At 55.1% G+C, this 27,301-nt stretch overlaps 1 protein-coding gene across 5 annotated transcripts in view; it reads right to left on the reverse strand.

The window, feature by feature from the left end:
- Window positions 1–27,301, reverse strand: part of MYH10 (myosin heavy chain 10) — a 113,696-nt gene that overhangs the window by 25,807 nt on the left and 60,588 nt on the right. For 4 of the 5 annotated variants that reach the window (XM_021694814.2, XM_021694812.2, XM_021694811.2 and 1 more), the window contains 11 exons: window positions 26,355–26,528; window positions 23,522–23,695; window positions 23,196–23,310; window positions 9,887–10,080; window positions 9,673–9,794; window positions 8,003–8,072; window positions 7,756–7,916; window positions 4,750–4,858; window positions 4,519–4,650; window positions 3,559–3,765; window positions 132–269 (listed from right to left, as the gene is read on the reverse strand). In XM_021694814.2, the coding sequence (XP_021550489.1) occupies window positions 132–269; window positions 3,559–3,765; window positions 4,519–4,650; window positions 4,750–4,858; window positions 7,756–7,916; window positions 8,003–8,072; window positions 9,673–9,794; window positions 9,887–10,080; window positions 23,196–23,310; window positions 23,522–23,695; window positions 26,355–26,528 (1,596 nt within the window). Of the gene's footprint in view, window positions 1–131; window positions 270–3,558; window positions 3,766–4,518; window positions 4,651–4,749; window positions 4,859–7,755; window positions 7,917–8,002; window positions 8,073–9,672; window positions 9,795–9,886; window positions 10,081–19,116; window positions 19,180–23,195; window positions 23,311–23,521; window positions 23,696–26,354; window positions 26,529–27,301 lie in introns of all 5 variants that reach the window. The other variant, XM_021694815.2, reaches the window with a different exon arrangement.

The raw sequence follows: 27,301 nt of genomic DNA on the forward strand, positions 1-27,301 counted from the left end.
GTCTTTAGAAATCTATACATGTAGAGCCTTAGAAGAGAAAAGTACGTAAATGAACCCGAATTCTTGAGAATTTCCCGCCGGATGCCCCTTCCAGTGAGCGCATCCACTTTGTAACGGAAATACTCTCTTACTTTGATAAATTTGGAGTTCTGGTCCTCGAGAAGCAGGATCTCCTCTTCCATCTTCTTGATTTTAGCCTCTGCCGTCACCTTTTCCAGCTGGAGTTTTTGGCGAGCGCCTTCCTCCTCGTCCAGTTGCTCTTCCAAGTCCTTGGGAAGCAGAAAACACAGTCAGCGCCCACCTGCCCCACAACGTCCTGCCGCGCTAACCACCGGAGGTGCGCACGCTAACATCAAACACCGATTTTTGGTTTTCAGAAGGGCAAGGACATCCTGAGGCGTCACGGCGTGAGGCCACCACCATGCGGGTGGGATCCCAGGGTTTACAGCCGATACGGTAACACACACTTCGATTTCCCACCCTGCCTCGCTGTCTGTAGTAAACAGACGCAACCGAACAGGGTTCTACATACAGATCAACGAACGGCCAATTTCAGAAATTTACCCTGGTTGATTCTGGAACGAGATCCGTGTAAAAACGATGAACATGGTCCTATGAAAAGCCTCCAAGACACGCCAGAGCGCACGGCAGCATGCGGAGCCCGGCACAGACGCGGCCCATGGGCTCTCCCCCCCCCCCCACGTGCCCCCAGCTCCCCCCAACCCCCAACTCCAGGTCATCTTGAAGCAAATCCCAAACCTCGGATTTTCTCTGTAAAACCTTCCAGCTGTCTCTCTAAAACATAAAGACCTCTTAAAAATACATTTGTTCGTTTGCACTAGAATCCAAGTAAGGTTCACACACCGTGACTAAAAATCCTCTAGAGATGCCTGCGTGTGTCCGTCCCTCCCTCCCTCGCGGTTTGTTTTTGAAACAAAACAAAACGAAACAGGTCTTTGTCCTAGTTTCCCACACTCTGCTTTCTGTCAGGTGCCCCCCTGCACCGCACACTCCTAACTTCACAAAAGCAGTGAATATAACGGTGTGTTCAGTATAAGGTCTTTTCTTTGTAAAGATTTATCTGAGAGCGACAACGAGCAGGGGGAGGGTCGGCGGGGAGAGAGCATCCCAAGCAGACTCCCGCTGAGCACAGAGCTGGATGGGGGGGGCTCGATCTCACGACCCTGAGATCATGACCTGAGCCGAAATCAAGAGTCGGACGCTTAACTGACTGAGCCACCCAGGTGCCCCTATAATTTCAATTAATAAGTGAATCCATGTAATCTGCTTAGAAATCTACGCAAGCAACATAACAGCAGTAACGGGGGTGGATGAGAGGGAGGAGACTAGGAGTGCTGGGGTCACTACGTTTTCCACAATAATCACTTATCGATGATGTCATCAGGAAATTCATGTTAAAAACAAAATCACACCAAAACCAGCTCCAGTAGTTTTGTTGCAAAGGGTACAGATCAGAAGCTCCTCAAAGCCTCACAGGTCAGAAAAATGACAGAAGAGGGACCAACGAGGTTGAGTTATCCCAGGGACCATGGGGCCTGGGAGATCCTGACTTCTGATACATCTGCCTTCCTCGGATAGAGGAAAAAGGAAAAAAAAAAAAAAAAAAAAAATTTCAAAAAATTGCCTTCCCCGGAAAAAGAAAAAAAAAAAAAAAAAAAAAAAAAAAAAAATCACCTACTTTTGGAATGTGTCTGAATGAATTTACACATCACAGAAGGAGAGGATAAATTCGGATAGCAGTGCCAAAAACGAGAAGTTAAAAAAGAGTCTAGTAAAGAACGAGATAGAATGTCCTGGAAAAGCAAAACACAATGCGAAGTCTGCTGCTCTATGAGGACATATTGGTTTTCCTAGAGAGACTAAAGAAATGCAGGCATTTTGGGGCACCTTGGTGGCATCCGACTCGATTTTGGCTCGGGTCACGGCCTTGGGGTCATGAGATCAAGTTCTGTGTTGGGCTCTGCGCTCAGCATGGATTCTGGGGGAGATTTTCTCTCTCCCTCTGACCCTCCTCCCACTCGTTCTCTCTCTCTTAAATAAATCTTAAAAAAAAAAAAAAAAAAAAGAGGACGCCTGGGGGGCTCAGTCGGTTAAACGTCCGCCTTGAGCTCAGGTCATGATCCCAGGATCCTGGGATCGAGCCCCATATCGGGCTCCTTGCTCAGCAGGGAGTCTGCTTCCCCCTCTGCCTGCCGCTCCCCCTGCTTGTGGTCTCTCTCTCTCTCTGGCAAATAAATAGAAATGCAGGCATTTCACGTGAGGGTACTGAAATCAAGGCTGAGGACACTGGAGGGGACTTTGGGTGTCCTTGTCCCACATGAATCAAATGTTATTTCTGAGACGAGCACACGCTCTTCAAGAGGAAAGAAAACCGAAACTGCTGGTAACACCCCTAAGGAGAGCTCACGACGGACGGTGAATACTCTAGGTCTCTGTATACTCCAATATAAAATCACGCACACGAATTTATGTTACAGAAATGTATTTTTTGTTGGGTCTTACTCGGTGTACGCTGCTTTGCAACCATCCTTAGTACTTAGTAGCACATTAATGGATCGCCACGAAAATACACCTCTTCTTACTTATAACCGGATGGTCCTACCCTACCATGGCTTAACAATCCCCGACTGTGAAGGTAATTAGATGGCTCCCATCGATTTACGCTTAGAATAAAGTCCCAGAACTAGAATCGCCGGGTGAACGTGCGCTTTTTGCAGGTTTGGGGATATTCTGCTCACCTATTAGGAGGTGTGCTGGAAAGTGTCTGTGCTGAACAATGGCAAGTCTCCGGATGAGATACTGCATGGCGTGTTTGCCAAGGAAGTAACGTGCTATCTTTTCTGGGTCTGAGAAATGCCTGAATTCCGTGCGCTTTGCTAACATAAGCTACAGGGTGAGAAAAAATTCAAGGAGAGACCCGGAAGGAAGTTCGGTGCTGGACCCATGAAGGGATGGTGGCTATTGGGACGCCCGGACACTCAGGAACGTATTCGGGAGGTTGGATGTGGGAGGTCAGGAGAGGATGAGGGTGCGTCCTGGGGCGCGGGCCGGGGAAGCACGGTCTGCACCGTGTGTCTGGGCGTTCAACTGCAGGTACAGCGAGAGGACGGCCTACATCCCGATAAGGCAGCCCAGGAAGGGCTGAGGGTTTTATTCTGATTCCTGGCCACCTCCTGGGTCAGGGCCGAGCACGTCTCACGAACCACACCACCTGACACAGGCCTATCAGGGAACAGAGTGAGCGAGCAATGCCATGATTAATGACAACACGGGACAAATGAGGTCCCAGCGTGTTCCTATTCTGAATCCCTGTGTGCCGTTATCTCAGGACGTAAAAATAACAGATCTGTGCTGGAAGACAATCTATTCCTCGTACACTTGCAGCGACGGTCCTCTGTGAAGGGCCAGACCTGGGACCTTGACTCCTGTCGCTCGTCCCCGGACACGATCCAAAGCCACAGCTTCTACTCACCTTATGCAGCAGAACCACCTGGGAAAGCCCAAAATATAACCGGAAATAAAGACTATCATACCCACCTGAATATGCGCTTGCATTTTCTTCTTTTCATTCTGGAGGATTTGGTTTCTTTCTTCTTCTTCTTCGACCCTGGATTCCAAGTCATGGAGAATCTCCTCTAGTTCTTGCTTCTTGGCGGCAAGCCTGGCCCTCATCTCCTCCGCCTCGGCGAAGAGCTCCGTCTCGGCTTGCAGCTGCTCCGTGAGGATGTTCTTCTCTTCCAGAAGCTGTGATCACAAAGAAGTGCCTGGCACAGTCATTTGCTGCACCCCCACCCCCGTGCCCACACCGGACACAGTCACCATGATTTCAGTGGCCACTGTTCGACAGCAAAGAAACCGAGGGTTAAAAATATGTAACATCGGGGCGCCTGGGTGGGTCAGCCGTTAAGCATCTGCCTTCGGCTCAGGTCATGATCCCAGGGTCCTGGAATCGAGCCCCGCATTGGGCTCCCTGCTCCGCGGGAAGCCTGCTTCTCCCTCTCCCACTCCCCCTGCTTGTGTTCCCTCTCTTGCTGTGTCTCTGTCAAATAAATAAATAAAATCTTTTAAAAAAAATATGTAACATCGCTGGCAAAACTTTCGGATATTCCGTAGCTACAGCACAACAATGTGCTAGATGAAAACGGTTTTGGTTGCTTCTGGGGTCTCAGGCTATCCTGAGTAACACTTACTCGAGTCATGCTACTTTCTTCTACGAAGGGGTCACGGACAAAGGGAGAGGGAAACTGGTTCACATGCGTTCACGGTGACGGCCGAGGCGGGCTGGTTTGGAGAGTCCCGCCTTCATCCTTCACCTTCCTGGCCCTGATGCTACTATTCTGTAACCCTTGTCTACAAACGCGGCCCGGGGCGGCGCACCTGTCGCTTCTCCTCCCAAATGCCTGTGCTTTGGGAGCAGTGAGGACGCGGCGCAGGGTCAGACACCGCGGCGGGTCCCGGGGGTGGGGGTGAGGGTCCCTATCGCGGCCGCACGCGCACCTGCTGGTGCTTCCTCTCCATCTCCTCCAGCTCGCCCTCCACCTTCGTCTGCCTCTCCTTCACCTTCAGCAGCTCCTCGTCTTTGGCCTGAAGCTCCTCCTCCTGGCGGGTCACCTGCAGGAGTGGCTTCACCTGCGACGGAAGCGGGGCGTGAGGGCGGCGGAGGGGGAGGGGGGGCGCGCCGAGCCAGGGCCCCCCTGGGGAGGGGGCGCGTGCGCGCAGGGGGCCCACCTTCGTGAAGACCCGCCACCACTGCCAGTGTCGAAGCTTCAGGTAGGCGGCGCAGTTCCGCTGCAGGACCTTGAGCGCGCTCAGCTGCTGCTGCTTCTTGGCGAAGGCCCTGCGGAACCCAGAACAGCTCAGGGCGGAGCGGGCCCCGCTTGGCCCGCCGCCGCGTTCCCGTGTGCGCACGCGACTGTGCGCTCCAGGCGCCGATAAACCCCTGCTCTCCCGACGTGGTGAGGACACGGACACCGACCTTCCCCATCCTCCCCTTGCTGGCGCTCCGGATCCTTTCCATCGGCCCCCCCTTTCCCAGGTGATTTCCCTCCTCCTCCCCCCACTCTGCAGCCCCGCACACGGTGGGGTTAATGCCTCGCGTTTACAGACAAGGGCCCAAGAAGTCAGGACACGCAGATGCTTCTCGAACCCCAGTCTCGTCGACACCAAGTCTGGGCTTTCCCACCTCTCCATGCTGCCTTCTCCGGCCGCACGACCGAGACCCACTTGTAACTGTCTTGACTCGAGTATTTTCAATTTCTCGCTCGCCTTCGAGAACAGAGCTCCCTTTCTGAAGCCCCACCTCCCCTCTCTTGCCAAAACAACCCCCAAGCCCCCAGCGAAGTTCGCCGTGCTGCCCCTCCTCCGAGGAGGCCACTAGTCTGTCTATGCACGATGGCACTTCCAGGGGACACAGGCTCCGAGGGTCCCCCCCTCGCTCCCTGCCCCGCAGTCTGGCTCTGCCCCATCCCCTCCAGAACCTGGGTTTCCGACACTGTTGGCGGGCTTCTAGACTTGAGCTTTCCCCTCAGCCAGGTCTGTTTTGCCCCTGTGGGACCACCCGCTACTTAAAACATTCGGATCCGCCGGGTTTCGGGGCGCTGGGGCGACTTGCGGCCACCTTCCCAGCCAGGAGCGGCTCCCCGGGAGCAGAGAGCACGGCCCAGTTACTCTGTGGTCCCAGCATCCAAGCCAGTGAGCGACGTACTCAGGCCCCTCAGAGTACGGCTGCCAGGTCAATGAACGAACATCCGGGCACCTCTAGACCTGTGACTGTTCCTCTCGAGACCCTTCCAGAACTCTTGCAAGACGGGCGGTAGGGTTCTCCCGGGGAGAGAAGCACTTGGAGGAGATGGAAAAGACAGTAAGAAACATTTATAATTCTCTCTTCACTGCACCAACGACCGGTATGTACTGGAGTCACGTAGAACAGTCTTCAGAGCGGAAGGTTCTGGATTTAGGGCACAAGCGGCGACTTTTCGCCCTTCTGCTGCCCTGACGTTAACGTTTCCCTGCAGGAGTCCCAGAACCTCCGGATGGCCACCTTGCCGGTTAGAATGTCCTCCAGCCTCTGCTCAGCTCCCTACAAAGCCTTCTTCCTTCTCATGTATGCCTACCTGCCACGCAGGCTGGGCCAAGCCTTAATTGTAGTAGTTTCTTCAAGAACAATAGTTTTCAGTATGTCTTTTGAGACTACAAAATAGCATCTACCTTCCAATTCTCGCAGTTTCCTTCAAGAAACGCCGTCACAGTCCCCCAGTCTCCGTATTGAGGACCGTTGCCCCGGTGCATCCGTGGGCCTCTGGGAGAAGATGGCCAGAACGGGTCAAGAACATGCCAGTCGCTCGTCTGAACGAGGTGGCTGGTTTTCCTTCCCCACGACCCTCAACGGAACCCGAACGGCTGCCGGGTGCGGGCACCGTCCCACTCTCTTCGCGGGGGGGGTTCGGTGACCCGCGTCTGCAGCCGAAGTGTCAAAGCCACCTGTTTCTTCCTGCTTCTTCCCCAGTGCATCCCGGGTGCCCTGACGTCAAGTTCACGGACTCTGGGGCACCAACGGGCCCGAATCCTAAGTCCAGCCCGGTGCGTACCTAGCGTGACTGATGGGCTGCAAGGGACCGAGCCGCTCCCTCCGCAGCAGTCACGCAGGCGTGCCCGTTCTAAGTCCTCAAGAGATCTTTGTTTCTGATCACCGATCTCGACGTGAACTTTGCAGGGTTTAGATCCAGTGAGGAGGCCACACACACTTCCGCCAACGTATGTAGTTCATTCCCGCGCTTCGGACAGTTCTCTTTCTGGTCGCCGTCGAAGTGTTACTTGGAAGGCAGCTGGCTGGGCTCGCTCCCGTCCCCTCAGGGCCCTGTGGGCCGGGGGCTATGGGGACAGTTAACATGCTGTGAGCAACGACGACATATAAAACCCCAAGTCTTTTGCTCCTTCTTGCCCACCGTGTCCTGGTGTGAGTCACCGAAGTCATATTCTTCTCGGGAATTTCCGTGCCTCCTCCTTAGCTTGGATCCTGCCACGTTGTGGGCAAAGACTCACAAACACTGCCTCCACCTCATTTGGCTGAAAACCCGACGCCGCTGGCCACAGGTCCCTGGACAGCAGACCGTACCCTCCTTCCCAGGCCCCGGCCTCCCGTGGCAGGACGTGAAAGAAACCCCATCTGCGCCACCAGTTCTGCACCGGTCCTAAGCCCTCCTGATCGGATCTCGAGTCCAGCCACCACTCTCAGTCCCCATCACCTCCTCGGGGCAGGGAGGGCCGTCCTCCCAGCATCACTGCAGAGCTGTCCACGCGGCCTGCCCGATTCCTCTCTGGCCCCACTCTCGTCCGATCTGCCAGCCGGGTGACCCGGAAATTCCGGCTTACCCCCCTGTGTCCTCCCACTCACCATGCTCCTGCCCCGCGGGGCTGCTGCACCTGCTGGGAGGTGGCCGATGCTTTCCAGGACTGCGCTGTGCTACCCTCACTGGTGAGCTGCTCCGCCCCCCGCCCCCCTTTCCCAGGGCCAGCACCTTCCCGTCCTGCGGGGTTCACAGCCTCAGAGAAACCTGCGCTGAGAACCCACGCCGAAGTGAGCCCCCGAGCCCTGTATTTTCCGCCTCGGCCCCTTGTCTCTTTCCTCCCGGGATGGGGCCCTGGCGCCCCACGCTCTTGCATCTCCAGCACAAAACGCAACGCTTGGCATGAGCACGTGCTTGGCGAACATCTCGTTTGTGATTTCCCACTTACTTCCTGGCCAGGTAACCTCTGCAGACAGCCTGGAAGAAGATAATGATGTCGGTAATCTTTAGATCCCTTTCTTCCTCTAAGTGCGCCAAAACGCCAGCTCTGAAGAATATCTTGCTCTGTCCGATTCTGTACAAGTTCGGGTCCAATTCTAAAGCCCGGATCTGAAAGAGAAAGAGTCCGCTTACTCTTAGCCACAGGACAGACTCTGTCAGTAATCCGCAGAGCAGAGAAGTCCAGGAAAGCTTACCATTCGTTCACAAGCCTGCTTGCCGTCCATGAAACCCTTAGGAATAGCATTCGGAGTCAGGATCTCGTATCTGTAAGAAAACCAGCCCAAAAATCTTCCGTAAAAATCTGTGGGAACGTCTTCCTACTAACTGAGTTCTGTTTCTCAAAGAGGCAAGAATGGGATAGGCCATCATGTCACAGGAAGAGTTAAGACATGACGGGGTCCTGATCTGAGATTTTCTGCGGATCTGGTTTCTCTTTCTTAAAACAGGAGGCAAACTGAGCAGGAGCTTAGTTCTCCAAGGACAAACACTGGGTTTTAAGAAGTTGTGGTGAAGAGTAAAAGCATGGTGTTTGAAAAAAAATCTTTTGTTTTTCATTTCCCCCCAAACGTTCACAGGCCTAAAATGCAAGGAGAATCTGGTCCTCTGTGTGTGATTTGTAGGCGTTTATTATGTAACCGAGTAATGCCTGGAGGCCTCCACTTCACCAGTAGAAGGTACCAGGGTGACGTTCAAAAAAGCACAGGCCTGGGTCTGCTTGTGCTCGCTGGGCTGCACATTTAGGATCTGGGCACTTTAGGTGGGTCGTACCGCAAGAAAAATACATTTTAGCAAAAATACATCCTACAACACATTGAAGGATGAATCCTGGCTACATCACTCAACTTTGTATTCTGGATGCTAATTAAAGTCCTTTTTCTCCTAGTAACAAAAAGCAAAATTCTACCGTGTTTATCAGACAGTGGGGCCCTGGTAAAGCCTCCCCCAAACCCCTAAACTCTGGAATAGTTTCTCAGCTGGATTCCACCTGGACCGGTGGCAGAAAGCACCCTTCTTTGACCTGGAGACTTGTTTATATGATGGAACAGCCAATGTTGTCATAATTGAAAATCTGATTTCCAAGAGAAAAATGAAAAAAAAAAAAAAAAAGCAAATGGCACAAATACCCAATGATACATAAATTACATGATACATTTAAAAAAATCAATTTCTCATGTTTTCGTTCATTTCTATTGCGTCCACTTCTGTTGATCTTCTGCCTTTTTTTTCTTCATCCTTTTCTAATCTATCCGATTCCCTCCCCTGCGTTAGTAAAAGGACCGTGCGTATCCACGTGCGCACGCACACGGTGGAAAACGTACGTACACGTTTGTACATAAGCAGACCTATACGGATACATCTTCACTGGAAGTTGGAGAAAAATATCCCCAAACGTCTTCAAGAGTCACTCCTGAGTGATTTTTATTTACCTTTGACTTCTTGAGTTTTACAAATTTTCCTCTGTATAAAGACGACATTCAATATTCTTGGCCAGTAACAAAGTAATAATGATAATAATCCCTTTCCAGGGTGCCTGGGTGGCTCTGTCGTTGGGCGTCTGCCTTCGGCTCAGGTCGTGATCCCGGGGTCCTGGGATCGAGCCCCGCACTGGGCGCCCTGCTCGGCGGGAAGCCTGCTTCTCCCTCTCCCACTCCCCCTGCTTGTGTTCCCTCTCTCGCTGTGTCTCTCTCTGTCAAATAAATAAAATCTTTAAAAAATAATAATAATAATAATCCCTTTCCTATATGGAAAAGCAACTGAAACTACCCAGAAAGCAAGGACAAATGTTTCCTCGTCAGTTCCCTGTTTTGATGCACATCAACATAAGCTGTGAAACACATGGGAAAAAAGTCAAAGTTGGCAATACCTCTGTCTGAATTCCTGGAAAACTATTCGGTTGGGGAAGCCCTGGCGACAGATCCGGATTCCTTCCAGGACGCCGTTACAGCGAAGCTGGTCTAGCACCAGGTGCGGGTCCAGTTTTCCAGCCTAATCAAGCAAACGACAGTTTTACACTTTAGTCTTCGCGACCTGACCCGGATCCGCTCTGAACAGCGGCGTACGTTGTGCGGGCCACATACCCGCTTCTCGTGATTTGGAATGATGCAGCGAACGAAGTTAGGGTTGGTGTTCCGGAGGGTCGCCATCAGCTTGGTGAGAGACTCTTTGTAGAGCTGCCCGACGGTGCGGAACATGCCCTTCTTGGTTTTATACGCAGAGCCAAAGGCGGTCTCCGTCATGCCCGTCACCTGATCCAGACCCACGATACGGTCCACTGGTGGAAATAAAAAAGGAAAGGGAAATAAGCCCCCTTGAGCTCTCCCGCGGGGGCAGGAAAGACACAGTGATGGTGCAGCAGGCCAAGCTTTGTGGCACGGATGACAGGAGATGCCATAGAGAGGTAAGGCAGTCAGCGTGTTTGGACACCGCACAAGCCGTGGAACCAACAGCCACACACCCCCATGGCAGGCTACCGGGTGCGGACAGCTCCATACCACATACCAGCAGATGCCTTCGCCTATGCTCGGGGACACACTGCGTCTAGTAGCACTTGGCCTGCGTCACGTGCCGGCACGTGGAGAATGCGGGATCGCCACCAGCATTACTGGTGCACGACCGGACACGGTGACAAGTCTCAGGGTAGGAAGCGGCTTACGAATAGACACGCGTGCACCAAGCACATCCCCTTAGGGAATATGCTGGGGGGCGGGGGACGGGACCAGAGTCCTCTCTTCTTCGTCATCAGTCATTCCCGTTTCAGGAACGGAGGCAGGAAGACGGGAGTAGGGACAGGCAAGCGCCAGGTCCGTCCTCCAAGCGGGGGCGGTGCTCCCTGCGGGATGAGCGCGCAGCGCGGGAAGGGGCCTCCCGAGTCCGGGTCTCGGCTGCGTGCGGCGGTGGCGAGACCGCGCGGACACCTCGCTCCGGTGGCAGCAGCGGACCCGACCCTGCCGAGCGGGACCGCGCGTGGCCCCCAGCGGAGCATCCTGCGCGGAACGTGCCCTCGCTTAGAACAGTCGTGAAATATTTGCAAAGCACCCAAAGTATCCGCTGAACTCTCCCGGTTGATGCCCCCCCGTCAGCCCTGACAGCCACCCCCATGTCTGTGGTTTGTCCCCCCGACGGGCAGCGTGTGGGGACCCGGCCCTGGTGGAGAAGTGCTTTATGAGCAAGACGTTGCTCACGTCTCCATTTCCAGCGAGGCTCTTAGGGAGCAGGGAACCACGACCCCAGAGTGAGGTCGCTGTCGCCATCGTGCAGGCCTTAAATGGAAGTTGGGGAAGGGTCGACGGGATGGGCTTCATTCTCCAGGCCCGTGCACGCACCCCATCCTACAACGTCTGCGAGGCAGAGCCCCCAGACTCAAAGGGCGGGGTCAAGGCCCCTCCTGCCTGTGTCCCCAAGACGGCCCGCCATCCACCTCCGAGGCCGCCCTCTGCCATTCTTTCCTGCACCTCCAACCTGTCCCTCCTCACGGGTTCCGGCAGAAGACCGCGCCCAGCCCCGCCCCTGCACGCGCCACCAGACCCTGAACGTCCCTTGACCCTGCGTCCACCCACTTCTCTGTCTCCTCAGCGCCAAGCTTCTTTCGGGAACCGTTCGCGCGCTCGGCACTGCTCACGCCTTGCACGAGTTCCCACTCCCCGGGCAGCTGCCTGGCTTCCAGTCCGCCCTCCGCCCCCTGCCCGGGGCCGCTCTGGCAAGGACAGGTCGGTCGCTAGCAGCGGACACCGTCCCGTGTCCACCTGACCCTGGTGCGTCTGTGGGCCATCCCGACGGCGTTCTAGGAACTCCCTCCAGCCCCAGCTTCTGCTCTGGACCCGCACCCAGCTCTATGGACACTCTGGTCTCCCTGGTGACTTCTTTTCCTGAGCATCATGGCCTTCGCTGGGGGTCCGAACTCCACTCAGCCCTGAAACCCAAGGAGAGGCACACGCTACTTGACCTGCTTGTCTCAAGGCACATTCTCATCCTGGGGGCTCTCGTTTGCGGCTTGAACTGGCTCCACCTGACGACCCAGCACCAGTCACCAGACACTGGTTTCTCCTGCCTGCTCAGGAGTCACAAAGGCGCCTCTGCCTTCCACAAATTCTTGTGACGTGCCCGGCGTGACGTCTGGCGTCTGGCCCGTCACAGGCTGGACGCGTATGTTAGGGAATAAACACAGCAAACATCGAATACGTCTACAATTACCAACAGCGAGAAAAGCACTGGAAGAAAGGATGCTACCAAAGAGACAGGGGGTCGGAGATCCCTCTGGAGAAATTTCTCTTTACTGCCCAACGGGTAAGCACGAGCCCGTGGAGAGCAGACCGTTCCAGGTGGCGGGAACAGCACGGAAGGACCAGGAGCAGGAGAAGTGACAGTAGCCCATGCCAAGGACGCACGACACGCACGGAGATTTGGGGCGCCCACGCCGGCTGCGGCGCCCAGAACCGGCTGGGGAGGGGTCACCGGAGAGGGGACGGCTGGGCCAGTCCAGGCTCCGAGCGAGATGAGGGGAGTGGAACCCGTGATCGCAGGGGACAGGGAGAGAGGAGGAGGATACGACACACCTTTTAGTGGGAGGATGACTTGCTCTGATGATTAAGCTGATGTCAAAACTACGACAGACGTGTCAAGAGTAAGTCCTAGGACTTTGGCTGGGGCTGTCACTGCAAGATGGGGGAGAAGTGCTCTTTGTGCCCCAAATCCTCTAGGTTCGGGGCACGTGAGGCACCAGAACATTCCGGCCTGCTGCTAAGAAGACAGGCCTGCACTAGGAAGGCAGATGTGGGAGCTGTCGACTCGGGGAGTAGTCACGGGACCGATGGGCCAGCTCAGGGCGACCAAGCTGGGGAGAGAGGAGGAGCCAGACGGGAGGAGCGGGGAGCAGCAGCCAGAAGCAGGAGGGGCAGGTCAAAATCCTACAGAGCACGTTCTCTGCCGCACCGTCCACCCTGGTCCTCCTCGTGTGCCTCCCAAGCAGAGGGACCCCCGGGACGGAGGCCAGAGACCAGGCGTCCCCTCGACTGCCCTTATACCAGCCACTCGCCAAAACTGGCCAAGCCAAACCGCGAAATGTCTTCCATCTGTCCCTCCGTTCCACGGCCCTCGTTTGGGCTCTCACGGCTCCCCCGGATTCCTCTCTGCAGTACCCTCCTGCCTGCTCCTTCCTCCTCTCCCCGAGCCACCACGCTGGTCTTTCCATGGAGGCCTCTGGTCCCAGGGTCGTGATTCACAGGTCTTTCTAAAAAGACCTAACTGAGCAAGTTCTTTATTCCTATACTTCAAACCCTTCCGTTTCTCCTGCAGCTTGGAGGGTACGGTCTGAATCCCCGAGCCCAGGAGTGTAGCCAGTGATGCAGAACTCGGTCCTGAGCCAGAAACACCTGCCCCTCACGAGCTCTGTGATCTGGAGTCAGCTCACCCGGCTGCTGCAAGTCTCAGTCGCTTCCTCGGTCAACGGAGCTACCGTGACCGACCTCAGACGAGTGTGCGAACATTCCAGAGCTCGATGAAGGGACCTCCGGCCACTTTCCCCACACCTGAAGCCCCAACTACAAACTAGGTGCATTTTCTCAGAGACCAGGCCCTCGGGTCTTGTCCTTTGCTCTCTGCCTGGAATTCCCACCCCTCTTTCCGGCCATCCTGGCAAACACCTCTTGGCTTTTAAATCCTCACTCCTTTACCCAGCTAACTCTTCTTAGGCCCCGGTGTCCACCCTGCGTCCAGACTCAGTGGGCCCTTGCCTCCTCTAGGCTTCCAGTCGCTTAGGCCAGATCCCAGGACAACGTCCACTGTGTTCTGTGCATCTTCCCGCAGCACGGGGCTCCCCCGGGGAGAGCTCTCCAGCACCTGGCGCATGCACACAGGGCCTGAAGAGCCGGGGCCTGGTGTCTCTGGACCCCTCCGACCACCAGCTCGGACGACGTCCCCTGCTCTCCAACATTGGCCTCAAAGTGTGCCAGGCACACCGGAGTCACACGGTAAATATCCCCTCGGTGGGCGCGGTTACCCACAAGAACAAGTCACCGCCACAGCCAAGGAGGAGGGGTGCCCTGTTTACGTGGCCGGGACTTGGCTGGGCTGGTTTTGCAAGTCTGTAGCCTGTGAGGGCAGTCCTTCGACAAGCTGTCAGCCGGTGTCAAAGCACGCGGTCCCGAGCGGGAGCTGCTTTTTACACTGAAAATGAAAAACCAATCACAATGAACCTGATTCTCAAATTAAGGGAACCCAAAGCTAAATACTTGGGTTTTTAAAACATTAATGCTTTGGACTTTCAGCTCTTTTTGTTTATAAAAATTTATAAAACAATAAATTAAAATTTATTTTATTATTATTATACTTAAAGATTTCATTTATTTGACAGAGAGACAGCGAGCAGGAACACAGGCAGGGGGAGAGAGAGAGGCAGGCCTCCCGCCAAGCAGGGAGCCCGACGCGGGGCTCGATCCCAGGACCCCGGGATCATGACCTGAGCCGAAGGCAGACGCTTAACAGACTGAGCCACCCAGGCGCCCCTTTAGTTTAAAAATTTAAATGAAGGTTCGTTTCTAACAATGAGCAAAATTATCTCCTGGGTAAAAGAAAGATACCTTGAGAGCTTCATTAAATGATTGGGGCCACACTACTATTATGGGATCTCATTCTAAAATCAAGGCCCAGAAAGACCTCTATTTAAAAAGAATATTCTCTTGGGGCACCTGGGTGGCTCAGTGAAGCTTTCAACTCTTGATTTGGGCTCAGGTCATGATCCCAGGGTCGTGGGATCAAGCCCCACCACAGGCTCCGCCCTCACTGTGGAGTCGACTTGAGATTCTCCCTCTCCCCTCCACTCATTCTCTCTCTCTCTCAAGTAAATAAATAAATAAAAAGAATGTTTTCTTGTTGAGGGGCGCCTGGCTGGCTCAGTCGGTGGAGCATGCGACTCTTCATCTTGGGGTCCTGAGTTCGAGCCCCATGTTGGGGGTAGAGATTACTTAAAAAACAAAACAAAACAAACAAAAAAAACTTTAAAAAAATGAAATAAAAAGAACAGTTTCTTGCTGAAAGTGGCAAAAGCAGTCACCAGAGAAAGGCAGAAAATGCGAAGATGAGATTCTAGCAGCTCCTCGAAATGAGACCTGCGAGGGCTACTTTTGCCTCCCAGTGTTGCAGAGCCCGCGGCTCCGGGGAACGGAGGGCTTGGCTTGTGCCCCTGCTGCCGACTCCCCCATCTGCTGTGTCAGGACGGCCTGGCCAGGGTTGCTGGTGGGCATCGTACAACTATTTGGTCATCCACTAGCCGGAAAAGAATTTGAGTATTTTACCCTAGCAGTTTATTCCTCTATAAAAACTTACGTGGACAGTGAGAAATCGGATGAGCCCCGCAGACCTACCATCTGTATGGGCACACTTAGGATTTAGAAGAAAAGTGCAATTGGTAATCATCAGTCTCATAAAACGGCTACGGACGGTGCTTTATTTTTAATAAGGAACGCTGCCGTCTAGGGCCGGAATGCCTGGCCGCCCCTCCTCTGGGGGACGGGCTCAGGACACAAGACGCCTACGAGGTATTTCACGTTCCTCACATCTGCATGGGCCAAAACACTAGTGCTACTGAATTTAATTTCAGTATTTCAGCCGGTTCTTCAGACGCTTTTTGGTAGGAACCAAAGAAACGGGGAGAAACTAATTTTAATAGATGATGACTACGAGCTACATCGAATACTCCTACAACAGGCCTCTAGTACCTGGTACTGTGCTGGACATGGAGCACGTTCTCAATACTCATTAAATTAAGACAATTCTCCTCTAGCGTGCTGTAGAATGTCACTAACAGGTAAGCACGGATTCAGAAACAAATCCGTAAGTGCCACGAATTCCCATAGATCCCCATTACGTAGCAATAACACGTGTGTGCTGGTTCCATTCCTGGGTGGTGGAGCCAGTCTGTTAATTGTTCTGGAGTCCCTGGGAATTTTTAGAAAATTTCGAGCAAGTCCACAGGTTGACAGGGAGCGCCCGGGCACAGGGGCATCTGAACTTGAACTCTTCTCCTTAGTTACGGCTGCCGCCGAGCAGCACAGCACGCCTGCCCCTCAGCTTGGCCCTGGCGCTCGGTGAATACAGGGAACTTGCGTGAACTCATCGCCAAGGACACAGTTACTGATTTTCTGTTTTTCGTAGCCACACAGCTCCAGCCAGAGGCAGGCTCACAGCCCCTCACCTGTGACGCTCACAATAACCCTGGGAGCAAAGTGTCACTGTCCCCACGAGACCTCACGGACTCACGTTGCAAAACCCAAAAGCTGCTTTGTTGGGCACTCCTGGCTCTTGTTAAGACTCAAGATTAAAAATAAAAACAAAAACAAACCAGGACAAGAATATCCTGCACAGCAACCAAAAAAATCCTCCATCCACCGCAAAACCTCCACGCACAGTTTAACTCCGGACACAAACCTCGGCAGACCCGACCCCCTGATTCTAAACTAACAACAGAGATCATGACGGATGGGCGGAACTTACATGGAGATTAAACGACCGCCATCTTATCAGTCATGCTACTCGATTCTAAGTGGAACCTCTTTAATGACTTCCTGGACCCAAAAAGGACCGGTTCAGCATTTCTGAAGCCAGAACATCATCATCTCGGTTGGAAGCATGGCTGAGGGGGAAGCTTCCCCCTGAATTATGACAAGAAGGAAGGGAAGAGTTCAGTGGACATCAGAGATGAAGGGACACCCCCAAGAGCCTGTGACAGACTCGAAGCCCCCCCCGCAGCGCTGGCCCGCTTCTCCTCGGTGAGTCCGTCCAAGTGAACTGGGCTCCCGCGTTCAAGGGCCGCTTCTACGGAAGACTGGAAAAGGAGCGGGGTTGGGCAGGAGGGGCGTCCTCTAGCAATAGCTGAAACTTGCTCCGTGTACTCCTCACGCTTTCCCTGGTGGAGCCCGGCCTTCCAGAGCGGTCAGCGGCCACCTGGCACTCACGGTGGTTCAGAAGGATGCGGCAGGTGCAGAGCTGGGTCACGGCCAAGGACACACAGCCCTGTGGCACAGACATGCCCCCTGTCGTCCCCCGCCCTGGTAGTCCAAACACACTGCCTACAATTTTGAGGTCACAACCCCTCTTCGCTGGCTCATGGCTGGCTTAGCTCAGGTCTGGACTTTCAAAACAGATTTGGAAGAAAACAGACCTTTCGTTTATAGCAGAAACTTGTACGACCTCCCTATCCCGCCTCTGGGAATTCTGCTCTTTCCTCTTGTGCACTTGTCCTTCGATGCTCCTGGAAACTTGTCTTTCCTCCTGCCTCTCACCTTTCTCCTCAGAGCCTGGATGTTCTCCCTGCTCCTTCCCTAACCCTCTGGGGGGCTTAGAAGCACAGGGTCACGTGAGCTCCGTGTCCTCGCATTCAGAGGGAATGCGCACTACATTATCAGCGCATCAAAGACAACGGATCACAACCTGGACACCTAGAAACCCCTTCATCGGTTGTCTTCCGAGAATTCTCCGGAAATACTAAAGCCCCATGTCTCCGGTTAACGCCGGCTACCCCTCCCTGGGGTTGGAATCCATAAACACACACTGGGGAGGAAGACATTTTGCTGTAGCAAGACTACACCTGACTTCCAAGACCAGATTTAGCCATGGTGGATGGAAGACCTTCTAAGGAGAAGGAGAGATGGAGCCCGGACACTTGGTTCAGCAAGTCACCCGGTCAGGACACCTCCAGCCAGGTGAGGTCCGTGAGGTCAAGGAGCTGGCTGCCTGCCCGATGACGTCATCCAGGAGTGGCTCGGACGCGCCCCGGGCGCAGAAACGCACGTGCTCCACGCGCCGTGAAGAAAGAGCACCTGCGCTGCGGGAGAGGGGAGGGCCACCGTGGGGGTGGTGGACAGGGCTGCCGCATCTGAGAACTGGCTGTGGGACGCCCACCCTCGGGTCCCCGTCGCAACAGCTTCTTTACGGTGCACCAACTTCGTGCCAGGCGCTGGGGGGAGGGCAGCCCACACCAGCACTGTCCCTGCTCCCCAAGAGCTCCGTCTGGTACGCTCTTAAGAGATCAGACGTCCAAGAGCCACAGGGCATTAGCTTAAAGAGGGCACTCTATTTTGGGAGAAAGTCCAGAAGAGCCGCGCTAACCTTTTAACAAAGCACAGGCCTCTGGCAGCCCCTTCGCTTACAACTCCCTCCGACTTCTCTGTCCCTCTCCCCATGTCCTCGACCTGGCAGGACTCCCCTGGGCCACGGGGGACGGCGTCAGAAGTTCCTCCTCTGGCTTCTTCCGGGCAGCGTGCATTCCAGCCCACGGGACCCCCTTCGGCATAATCCCGCCCGCATCCCAGCACCCAGCGCTCCTGACGTGCTTCCTCCCCAGGACGGGGACTAGAACCGAGGGCAGTGACTCGCGTGGAGATGGGCACGCTCCTCTAACTTATTCGTAAGAAACTCTTGGGATGGATTTAGGTCTCAGCATTATTGTGTTCCAAAAATCAGAAAGGAAATTTTGTAAAATGCATCTGACTCTATCTCGGAACGTCACGCCCTGACAATTTCACTACATGATTATGAAATTGGCTGATGTTCTTTTTTAGGTCGGGCTTTTGGGGGGCCTCTAGCCATGCGTAGGCTGCATTTAAAAACATGGCTAAGGCTTCAGACCACAAGGCTCAGTCGTGTGGAGCTCAATTTCGGGTTCAGGGTACAAATCGACCAACACTGTGCTCAACTTGCACCATCCGAGCCTTGCGGATCGTCTCAGATCTCGAGTTCCAAAGAACAAGCCACGTAGCTCGATGTGCACCTAAGTTCCAAACAAGAGCTATAATGATGAGACCAACACGTGAGAGAAACGTGGAATTGCCTGTTCTCCCAACGTGCATGACTTAAAGAAAGAAACCATCCCTCTCTGGAATTCCATGGCACCGAAAACGTAAAGGTGACCCAGAGACAAAGGAGACCTTCCTTCGCACCTCCGTTCCCAGCATTCCCTTCGAGGCCTGTATATCAAAACGGCACTATTGGAAAAGGCAGTGACATACCTCTTAATATGCAGTGCTGTAAGTGCTACGAATAAAATAAGAAGCAATGTGTATGCGGTAGCGATTGAATTGTTTATGCAAACAGTTGCCTTGAAGGATAATAAAAGTGAGCATGAAATGAAAGGTTCATGCAGGTCTATGAGCAAAACAAAAACAGAAACCCAGGAACCAGCCCCCCTCCCCACCCCCCCACCCCCCCCCCCCCCCCCCCCCACCCTCCAGCCCCCCCCCCCGCCCCGCCCCCGTGAGTTCTTCCTGTGGGCTTAACACCCTTCTGTTTGGAAGACCTACAGGCTTTATACATTCACCTGGTGGCTCATGAAGACCAGAAACACTGTCATAGAAAGAAGCTCTCTGAATATTCTGAATCTCTAAAGCAGAGAGACAGCAAAAACAGGAGGACAGAAGAGCAAATACACAAACACTTCAGTTAGTGTGAGAGACATTCGACATCACAAGGCAACTTTGAAATCGGGCTGCAACCATAGCTAGTCCGGTGCAGAGCCCATGCGACATTACTGTGCGGAGAAATCTGCCCATTCGGACACAGTTCTTTATAAAACAGACTTAGGCTACATCAAAAGAGCCCCTCCCCACTTGGATGCAAGTATGAGCATCGAATCGTATCAATGCTACGTGATTACCCCCCTGAAAGCGCAGGAGGAAATTTAAGGTGTTACTGGAGTTGTCCTTCATAAAATCATCCTGCAGTTAGCACATCAGGACGAGACTGCGTAAGTCCGGGCACTCTGCTGTGTACGTTAGTGGCTTTTACTGTCCAAAATTCACACTGCTGTCTACTTTGGCGTCCAATGCAGACTTTGGCAACGTAATTGACTTCAAATAGAAATTAGTAACAGATAGGTAACTATTCTTAAGGAAAAAAAATTCAAGTTTTGCAGCAAAATGTTAAAACAACTTTAAATCATAAGGTGACACTTGTTGATCATTCCGTTACCCATGAATATACCTGAGGAGGCACATTTACATGAAAATGCAATTGTTAGCTTCCCCCCCTCCCCTCCCATATATAAGCCCCAAGACGTGGCAAGGAGACTGTGCAACTGGTAGAGAAATCCCAGAACATCTTTTAGCAAAAAGTAGGGCTCTATGAATCTCTAGGGCAGGGCTGCCACCAAAAATCTTAATGCTCCTGGTTTGGCCTTGAGAGAACTCTGTTAAAACCCTCAAAGTCATTTTAACACAAAATGGTTTATACCCTGGGGACTGTGCCTTCACAGGCAAATTAAATCCACGCATCCTACTTTCCTGGTCAGCTTGTCACTTTTTTGCTTCTGCATTGATGTAAAATAAGGAGATGTTTTTCCAGGGCTAGTTTCTTTTCCTACAGAGCAGCTCCCGGTAGCCCAAGACCGAGCAGTGGTGGATTTTCCACCCTAGAGCCCTCGCCACGCTCCGTGCCTGCCACTGACTCTGTGCATGAAACACGCAAATCTCGACACCGGACAGACTGCCCTGGGCCCCGAAGATCGGCCCCCCTTCTCCGCGATCCTGTCACTCAGATGTGGGCACCGGCCACCTCAGATGAGGGGCGACAGGACTCCGCCCGTGGTAGCCATGTCGGGGCAGCAAACTCGTGGGACTGGCCCAGAGCAGAGGTGATAGCGTGGCCAAATCACGCTGGGGCAGATAGGACTGCTCCTGGCCTATCCTGACAAAGGGGGGGCCACACTGGCTCCCCAGCGGCTACCTGTAGAAAATGGCTACCGTGGGGGGCAGGGGGGTCAGAGCCGTGGACTAAGCTCGGACGCATGGGGCTCGGGCCAGAACCGGAGGAGCCCGCAAGGCCGCTAGCCTTTGGGTAAGCAAGTTAGTGACGGAACGTCTCCGCCGATACAGAAAGCACGGAAGGCAGGGGAGGACGCTCCAGACGTGGTCCCACCTGTCAGACACCTCACCCGGGCTACGCGGTGGGCATGGACCCCTGCGGCCCGTGCCCGCCACATCTCACCCCCCTAACGCGGCTGACCCACCGCTGCTGCGGGCTCCCGGGAGGGCTCCTCCGGGGCGGGGGCCGGCCAGGCGCAGAGGCAAAGGAGAAGGACGGAAGGAGGAAGGCCAGGAAGGAAGCCGGGGGCCGAGACGGAGGCTCGCCCGTCCTGCTGCGGGGGCTGTGTGCGTCCTGAGTCTCCGGCTGGGCTGCCAGCTCGGGGGGTGGGGGTGGGGGTGGGCAGGGGAACGTCCCGCATCACCCCCCGATGGACCCCACCCATCGCGACCACGGTGAGACGGTCTCGTAGAATGGGTCAGGGGCTTCCCACGGTATCGTTTTCGGTTAAGAAATTTAAAAATGAGTCAAAAATGGTTCACTATAGCAGAACCAGGATGTTAGTCCAGGACCTAATGCCTTTGGTAATATGGTCCTTTCTTCTTCCGCTACCTGCTTCTCTCATTCACGAGGAACAGAGAGTGCGTTTTTGAGGCTTCCTCTGTCCCCCGCTCCGTGGGCATTCCTTCCACGCCCGCTGCCCCCTCCTCGGCCACCTCGCACTCAGCTCCCCACTCTGGGTCCTTCGCCCGGATCCAGCCCAGACTGCTGCCTGTGCGCCTTCCGCTCCGCCCCGGGGCACTGGCCCGGCTTGCACACGGGCCAGTTACCCACGCTGGTGCCCAGGGGTGGGCACGAGCGTGGGTAACTTCGGTCTAGCGGCAGGGGGTGTAACTTCGGGCCAGCACGCGGGGGTGTGACCAGCAGGTGGGCTTCTCCGGGGGCCTGGCCTGGCCTGGCGGGGCCCCCCCCCCCCCCGCCCCGCACTGGGCTCACTCCTGCTGCCAGCTCGGCCCCCCCCTCCCGAGCCACCCTCACTTCGGAAAGCGCTCCCCACCTTTGCAGCAGCTTGGGCCCCCAGGACGTGCTCAGTCAACGCCAGCCTTCGCGACTCGGCGAACCGTGATCTGTCAAGGACCAGGGCAACCGCCTCCCTGTCCCCGACCAGCTGCCTCGGCACCCCGGGCAAGAGGGACACCCCTCCTCTAACACACGTCGCTGAACGCTCATTCCGTGCCACCCGTGGGGCATTCGTCACAGCTGCTGCCGGCTCTCCTCAGTTTGTGCGCCCCTCCGTCTCTCCCCTGCGCTCGGAGGTCTGGCGGGAGCACTGGACGAGCGGAGGGCCCGGCGCCCAGCAGGGTCGCAGCTGAGGGGACGTGTCCCTCACACCTCCCCCCGGCCAGTGCTCAGCAGCGCTGGCCTTTCTGGCACCATGGGCCCCGTGACGGCCGGTGCTCCGAGAGCTCTTGTCCACCCTGGTTCCGGCGTCTCACGTCCCCCGTGCCACCGCTTCCTACCACGGCGTCGGGGGGCCCTCGTCTTCCAGAGGCCACCGGTTGCCCTCCTCAGAGCTCAGGCTGCCCCCTCGACTGCCCGGGTCACCGTGCTGACAGGGGACGCGCAGCACCTGGTCGGAGACTCGCGTCCGAAAGCACGAAGATCACCTAACCTCCCCCCAAGTCCCTCCCTTCAGGGTCTCAGGCAGACCATCTCTTCCGGGGACCCCCGTGTGCCTGCCGCCCACCCATGCAGGCCCAGCGGATGCACACGACCACTCCTCACGCGAGCGGCCCTTCGCCCTCCACACGTTCTCAGCATTCACTCTGCTCTGTCCCTCCGCCTCCGCAGCCCTGACCCCTTTTTTGTCGCTTCCTGGGTTTCTTTCTACCCCCGAGAAGCTGGCTAGGTCACAAGGTCCGCAGATGCTACGGAAAAGGCAGAAGCGAGCCAGGCTCCTGAAGAGGCCTGGACCGGGGCCGAGGGCCTACCTGGCCCGAGGCCACGCGAAGAAGGGGGACCCGACCGAGATGACACAGCAGTGAGTGCAAAGCTCCGGAAGACACCGCCTCCCACTGCGCACAGACTCACGGATGTTGTTCTGCTGGTCCTAATACAACCTTCTAGTCTGCAACCGAACAGCCAAACTCCATACCTGAGGCTCATGTAAGCAAAACAACTGTGGGCACTGATGGAAAGAAAAACTGATCTCTGTGCAGGTTCTCGAATTTATTCAGCGGCCACTGTGTGTGTGAGTGGAGGGCCGCCCCTGGAGCAGACGCAGCTCAGCTGAGCTGTGGGACACAGAGAGCGCGTGCGGGGCTTCTCTGGTCTTGTGTCGGTGGCCCGGGACTACAGCCCAACTGGGCCCTAGAATGATCCACACCTCCCATGGCATCTGACCAAGAAGGCAGATGTCCTGGTGCCCGGGGGTGGGCACCAGCGTGGGTAACTTCGGTCTAGCGGCAGCCCTGCTCTAGGGAGAGCGACTTTTACGGCAAAATCTCTGGACACAGATCTACGTAGACGAACCATCTAGAGGCCTCAACTGGAAAAGCTTCCGGTCAAGCGTCACTGCAAATGTGAGCGCGTTCTTACCGTCCTTCCAAAGCTCTGCCACGAATCTGTCCGAGGACTGGTGCAGGAGGGTGGCCACGTTGTCGTTCAGGGGGTCCATGTTCTTCATCAGCCACTCGTCGGCCTTGTAATCAACCTGGCCCGTTGCGGGCGAGATGCGGAAACACACACAAAAACGGGACATTTTCAGCCTTCCCCCAGGACGTGTGCAGGACCACCGGACGAGCGGGCGGCCTCGGGGGCCACGCACTGGCCACAGGCACGACACGAGGGCTCACGCACGCACGCGTCTCCGCACGGGACACAGCAGGATTTCCAAGTCTGGGTAGCGGCCGCTCGTCCCTTACCTTGCCCGCGTAATGTATAATGCAGAAGTCAGCTTTGTCTTTCAGCTGCCGGGGCTTCTGGAACTTGGAGTGAGAGCCTTGCTCCTGAACTAGTTTCTCCACAAAGGTTTTGTCCGTGGCCTTCGGGAACCAGCACTCTTCGTCCAAAAGGGCCAGCACGCCGGGGGGGTTCGCCTGGGAATGAGAGGCAGCGAGAGTGGACAAGCCGCGCCCCCGGGAGCGGTGGACCGTCTACAACGACTAAGAGTTTTAGGAAGATCCGTGGAAACCGAAGCGCCAGGGCAGCAGGTAACGGACCAGACCCAGGGTGCAGGCGGGGGTGTCGAGCTGCTGACCAAGGGAGGAGTCACTCACTCTGGAAAACGGACGAACCTGTAAACTGTAAGTGAACTCACTGCACGCGGACGGCCCCCAAAAGCAGCCACTGAGGGACCCCAGCAAGGAGCCGGGAGGTGGGGACATGCAGCGGGACGCTTCCATTCAGGGACTGGCCGGGGAAATGATCCTAAGACCTCCACCAGAACAAACTCTGGTTGCTGGGGGCGGGGGGTGCACGAGAGGAAGGGGAATTTTTAAAAAAGAAAACCAGAACAAAAGCATCCCTCAGCTAGATGGAAGGCTTCCAACACCTTACATCCTAACCAATCTCAGTTCCTGTTTAAGGGACAACGAAATAAAATGTGTCCCTTCACGCTTGGCCCAACAGCGGAACCAGAATCCGGGACAGAATATAAAAGGTGGGGTAGTGATTTATCAATTCTTGTATGGATTTATTTCGGCCAACGCTTGCGAGCAAGGCTGTTTTATTTCACTTGGCTAGGTCCCCGCAGAAAGACCCAGAAAGCACGAGAGAAAGTGGATTTGGACTCTGAGAGCACGCTGACACCACTGAACTGGTCCCGTGAGCGTGGACCGTAGGACACGCGAGTTACGGCTCGGTACAGAAAGAGAGCGTTGAGCCCCTGCATGGACTTCCCTTGTGGAGGTGAGTGGAGGACGCACGAAAGCGACATGAACAGTTAAATCGTGAAGGCCTAGGTCACTGCGTCTGGGTCATCCCTCACGGTCACCCCACAAGTACGGCGAGGCGGTGAGACAAGACTCAGGGCAGTGACTCCAGGGCGCACCTACGAAATCTGCGGTTCTTTAACTCATGCAGCCTTTACGTCCACTGGGGAGGAGCCGTCTCTACACAAATACTGCTTAGAGCACCCAGAGTCAGCGAGACCATCGGTCAGGGGAAGGCGGCGGCCGCACAGATCGCCAGCAGGCAGAAGCTGGGGGGGTCCTGCGATGAGCCCCAGGTGGCTAACTGCTCCACGGCTCCTCCACCTACAAGAACCCAAAGGGCTCAGAGCAGCTCAAAGAGCGATGATCAAAGGCGGGTAGGATCAGGCGGTCTTAAAGAAGCCAAGGTTGGAGAGGCAGGTAACTCAACATGCCCCATTCACCGGACTCTGAAGATCCGTATTCACGTTAATGAGGGCACATCTATCTTTCTAGCATGATTCTTACATTTTAATCCCTTTCAATGAAAATATTCCTAAGTTCTGAAACAGGATCCCGAATGTAATTTAATCTTTTCTAAACGGCTCAGGGACAGCATGATTATGAATGTCCCCGGTTAGGTCTTTTTATTTTTGCTACTTCATCCTTCAGTGTCAAGCTCTGTGTTATCGCTTCTCCTTTCACCGGGGATTTCTACAGAGCTGGAAGTCTGGGAGACGATTTCCATCTGAGGCTGGGGGCAGCATGGGGGCGGGGGGGTGTTCTGTAAGCGGCTTGCTGAGCTTCCCTTCCTGACTGCCAAGGGGTATAGCCAAGTTGTTAATATTTGTTTGAGATCACAAGTGAATGAGTTCTACGTGGTCCTGTGTATTTCTTTCTTTTTCTTTTTAAAGATTTTATTTGAGAGAGAGAAAGAGAGGGAGAGGGAGAAGCAGACTCCCCACTGAGTGTGGAGCCCCACTCGGGACTTGATCCCAGGACCCTGGGATCGAGCCCCGCATCGGGCTCCCTGTTCAGCGGAGTCTGCTTCTCCCTCTGCCCCTGCTGCTCCCCCTGCTTGTGCTCTCTCTCATCTCACCCTCTCAAATGAACAGATTAAAACAACAAAAAACATGTGCCCCCAAAACCCCTGAAACTTCAAATTAGAAAAAAAAAAAAAGCGGACAAAATAAGAACAGCTTTATGCTCACAAGGATAAGCTTTAGTTATGTGAAAAATGAGTCTGGATGCCATGTCCCGCTCCCATCCGAGTGCGCCAGCCCGTGTGGCCCTGGCGGGGGGGTTAGGGGGGTACGGGGGACTGGGCAGGGAGGGGTCAGGGAGGGCGCTGCGGACGCGGATGGTGGTCAGAAAAAACTTTCTTTTAAAATAGGTATTTTATCAGAGTATCAGCTTCCTACAACATTTATGTTAGAAAACGGTCTTAAGACTAATAGGCTGGGGCGGGGGGGGGGGGGCCTGGCTCTGTCAGTGGAGGAAGCGACTCAATCTCACGGTTGTGAGTTCGAGCCCCACGCTGGGCGTGGAGCCTACTTTAAGAAAAAGACTCATTGAGGGATGCCTGGGTGGCTCAGTTGGTTAAGCGACTGCCTTCAGTTTAGGTCATGATCCTGGAGTCCCGGGATCGAGTCCCACATCGGGCTCCCTGCTCGGCGGGGTGTCTGCTTCTCCCTCTGACCCTCCCCTCTCTCATGTGCGCGCTCTCTCTCACTCATTCTCTCTCTCTCAAAGAAATAAAATCTTAAAAAAAAAAGAAAAAGACTCATTGGGGGGAAAAGCACCAGAAAGGCCCGGAAGCCCCGCCCGCGCAGGACCGCGGCCTTACGGGTCTCTCGATGAGGTCGATGCAGGGCTGCAGGTCGAGGCCGAAGTCGATGAAGCTCCACTCGATGCCCTCGCGCTGGTACTCCTCCTGCTCCAGGATGAACATGGTGTGGTTGAAGAGCTGCTGCAGCTTCTCGTTGGTGTAGTTGATGCACAGCTGCTCGAACGAGTTCAGCTGCGGGCGGCCGGGGTTCCAAACATGGGGAGGGAGGGAGAACAGGACCCGTCAGTCACCTTCTGGCAATCAACACAACTCACTGAACGTTCCCAGCTAGGGACCAGACGGCACCGACTCCGCGTGACCGGGGTGACGGAGCCCGGGGGCCTCTGCCAGTCCCCGCGGCCGTCCCCCGCGGCCCAGGCCACATGACTTCAGCGACACATTCCGAGGAGGAAAAGAGAAAACCCTCGACTCGGTGCGCGACATGCGTGATCTACACATACAGCAACTCCTAAAGTTCCTACTGCTGAATGGTTCACGGACAGAAGCAAAGAAGAAGCGAGGAAAGAAGAGGGAAAAGGAAGGAAAACAGACGGGGGAGACCAGGTCAGGCCCCACACGAGCCCTCGTATGTGCGAGGCTCCAGGCCGCCTCTCCACGCACTGCTTCCCTTAGCAGTGTCCAGGCTGGGTGGTGACAGAGGGGGGCCCAGGCTCATGGCGGTGAGCACGGAGTAGCGTATGTGTGTCCCGGTTCAGCCTTGTGTGCTCGTTACACTTCAGCAGGAACAGCGTTAGTGTGTCGCCCTCGGCCTGAGCAGCTTCCCTGTGTTGGACACTGCTGTTTCCTCCTCGGTGAACTCTGCCCACTTCTCTACTAGGCTGCTGATGGGCTGGAGGGCTGGAAACGTGGAGGGGTGGAGGGGTGGAGATGTGGAGGGGTGGAGGCGTGGAGGGCTAGAGAGATGGAAGGGTGGAGGTGTGGAAGGCTGGAGGGGTGGAAGGGTA

Source organism: Neomonachus schauinslandi, chromosome 15 (assembly GCF_002201575.2).
Source record: "Neomonachus schauinslandi chromosome 15, ASM220157v2, whole genome shotgun sequence".
NCBI lineage: Eukaryota > Metazoa > Chordata > Mammalia > Carnivora > Phocidae > Neomonachus > Neomonachus schauinslandi.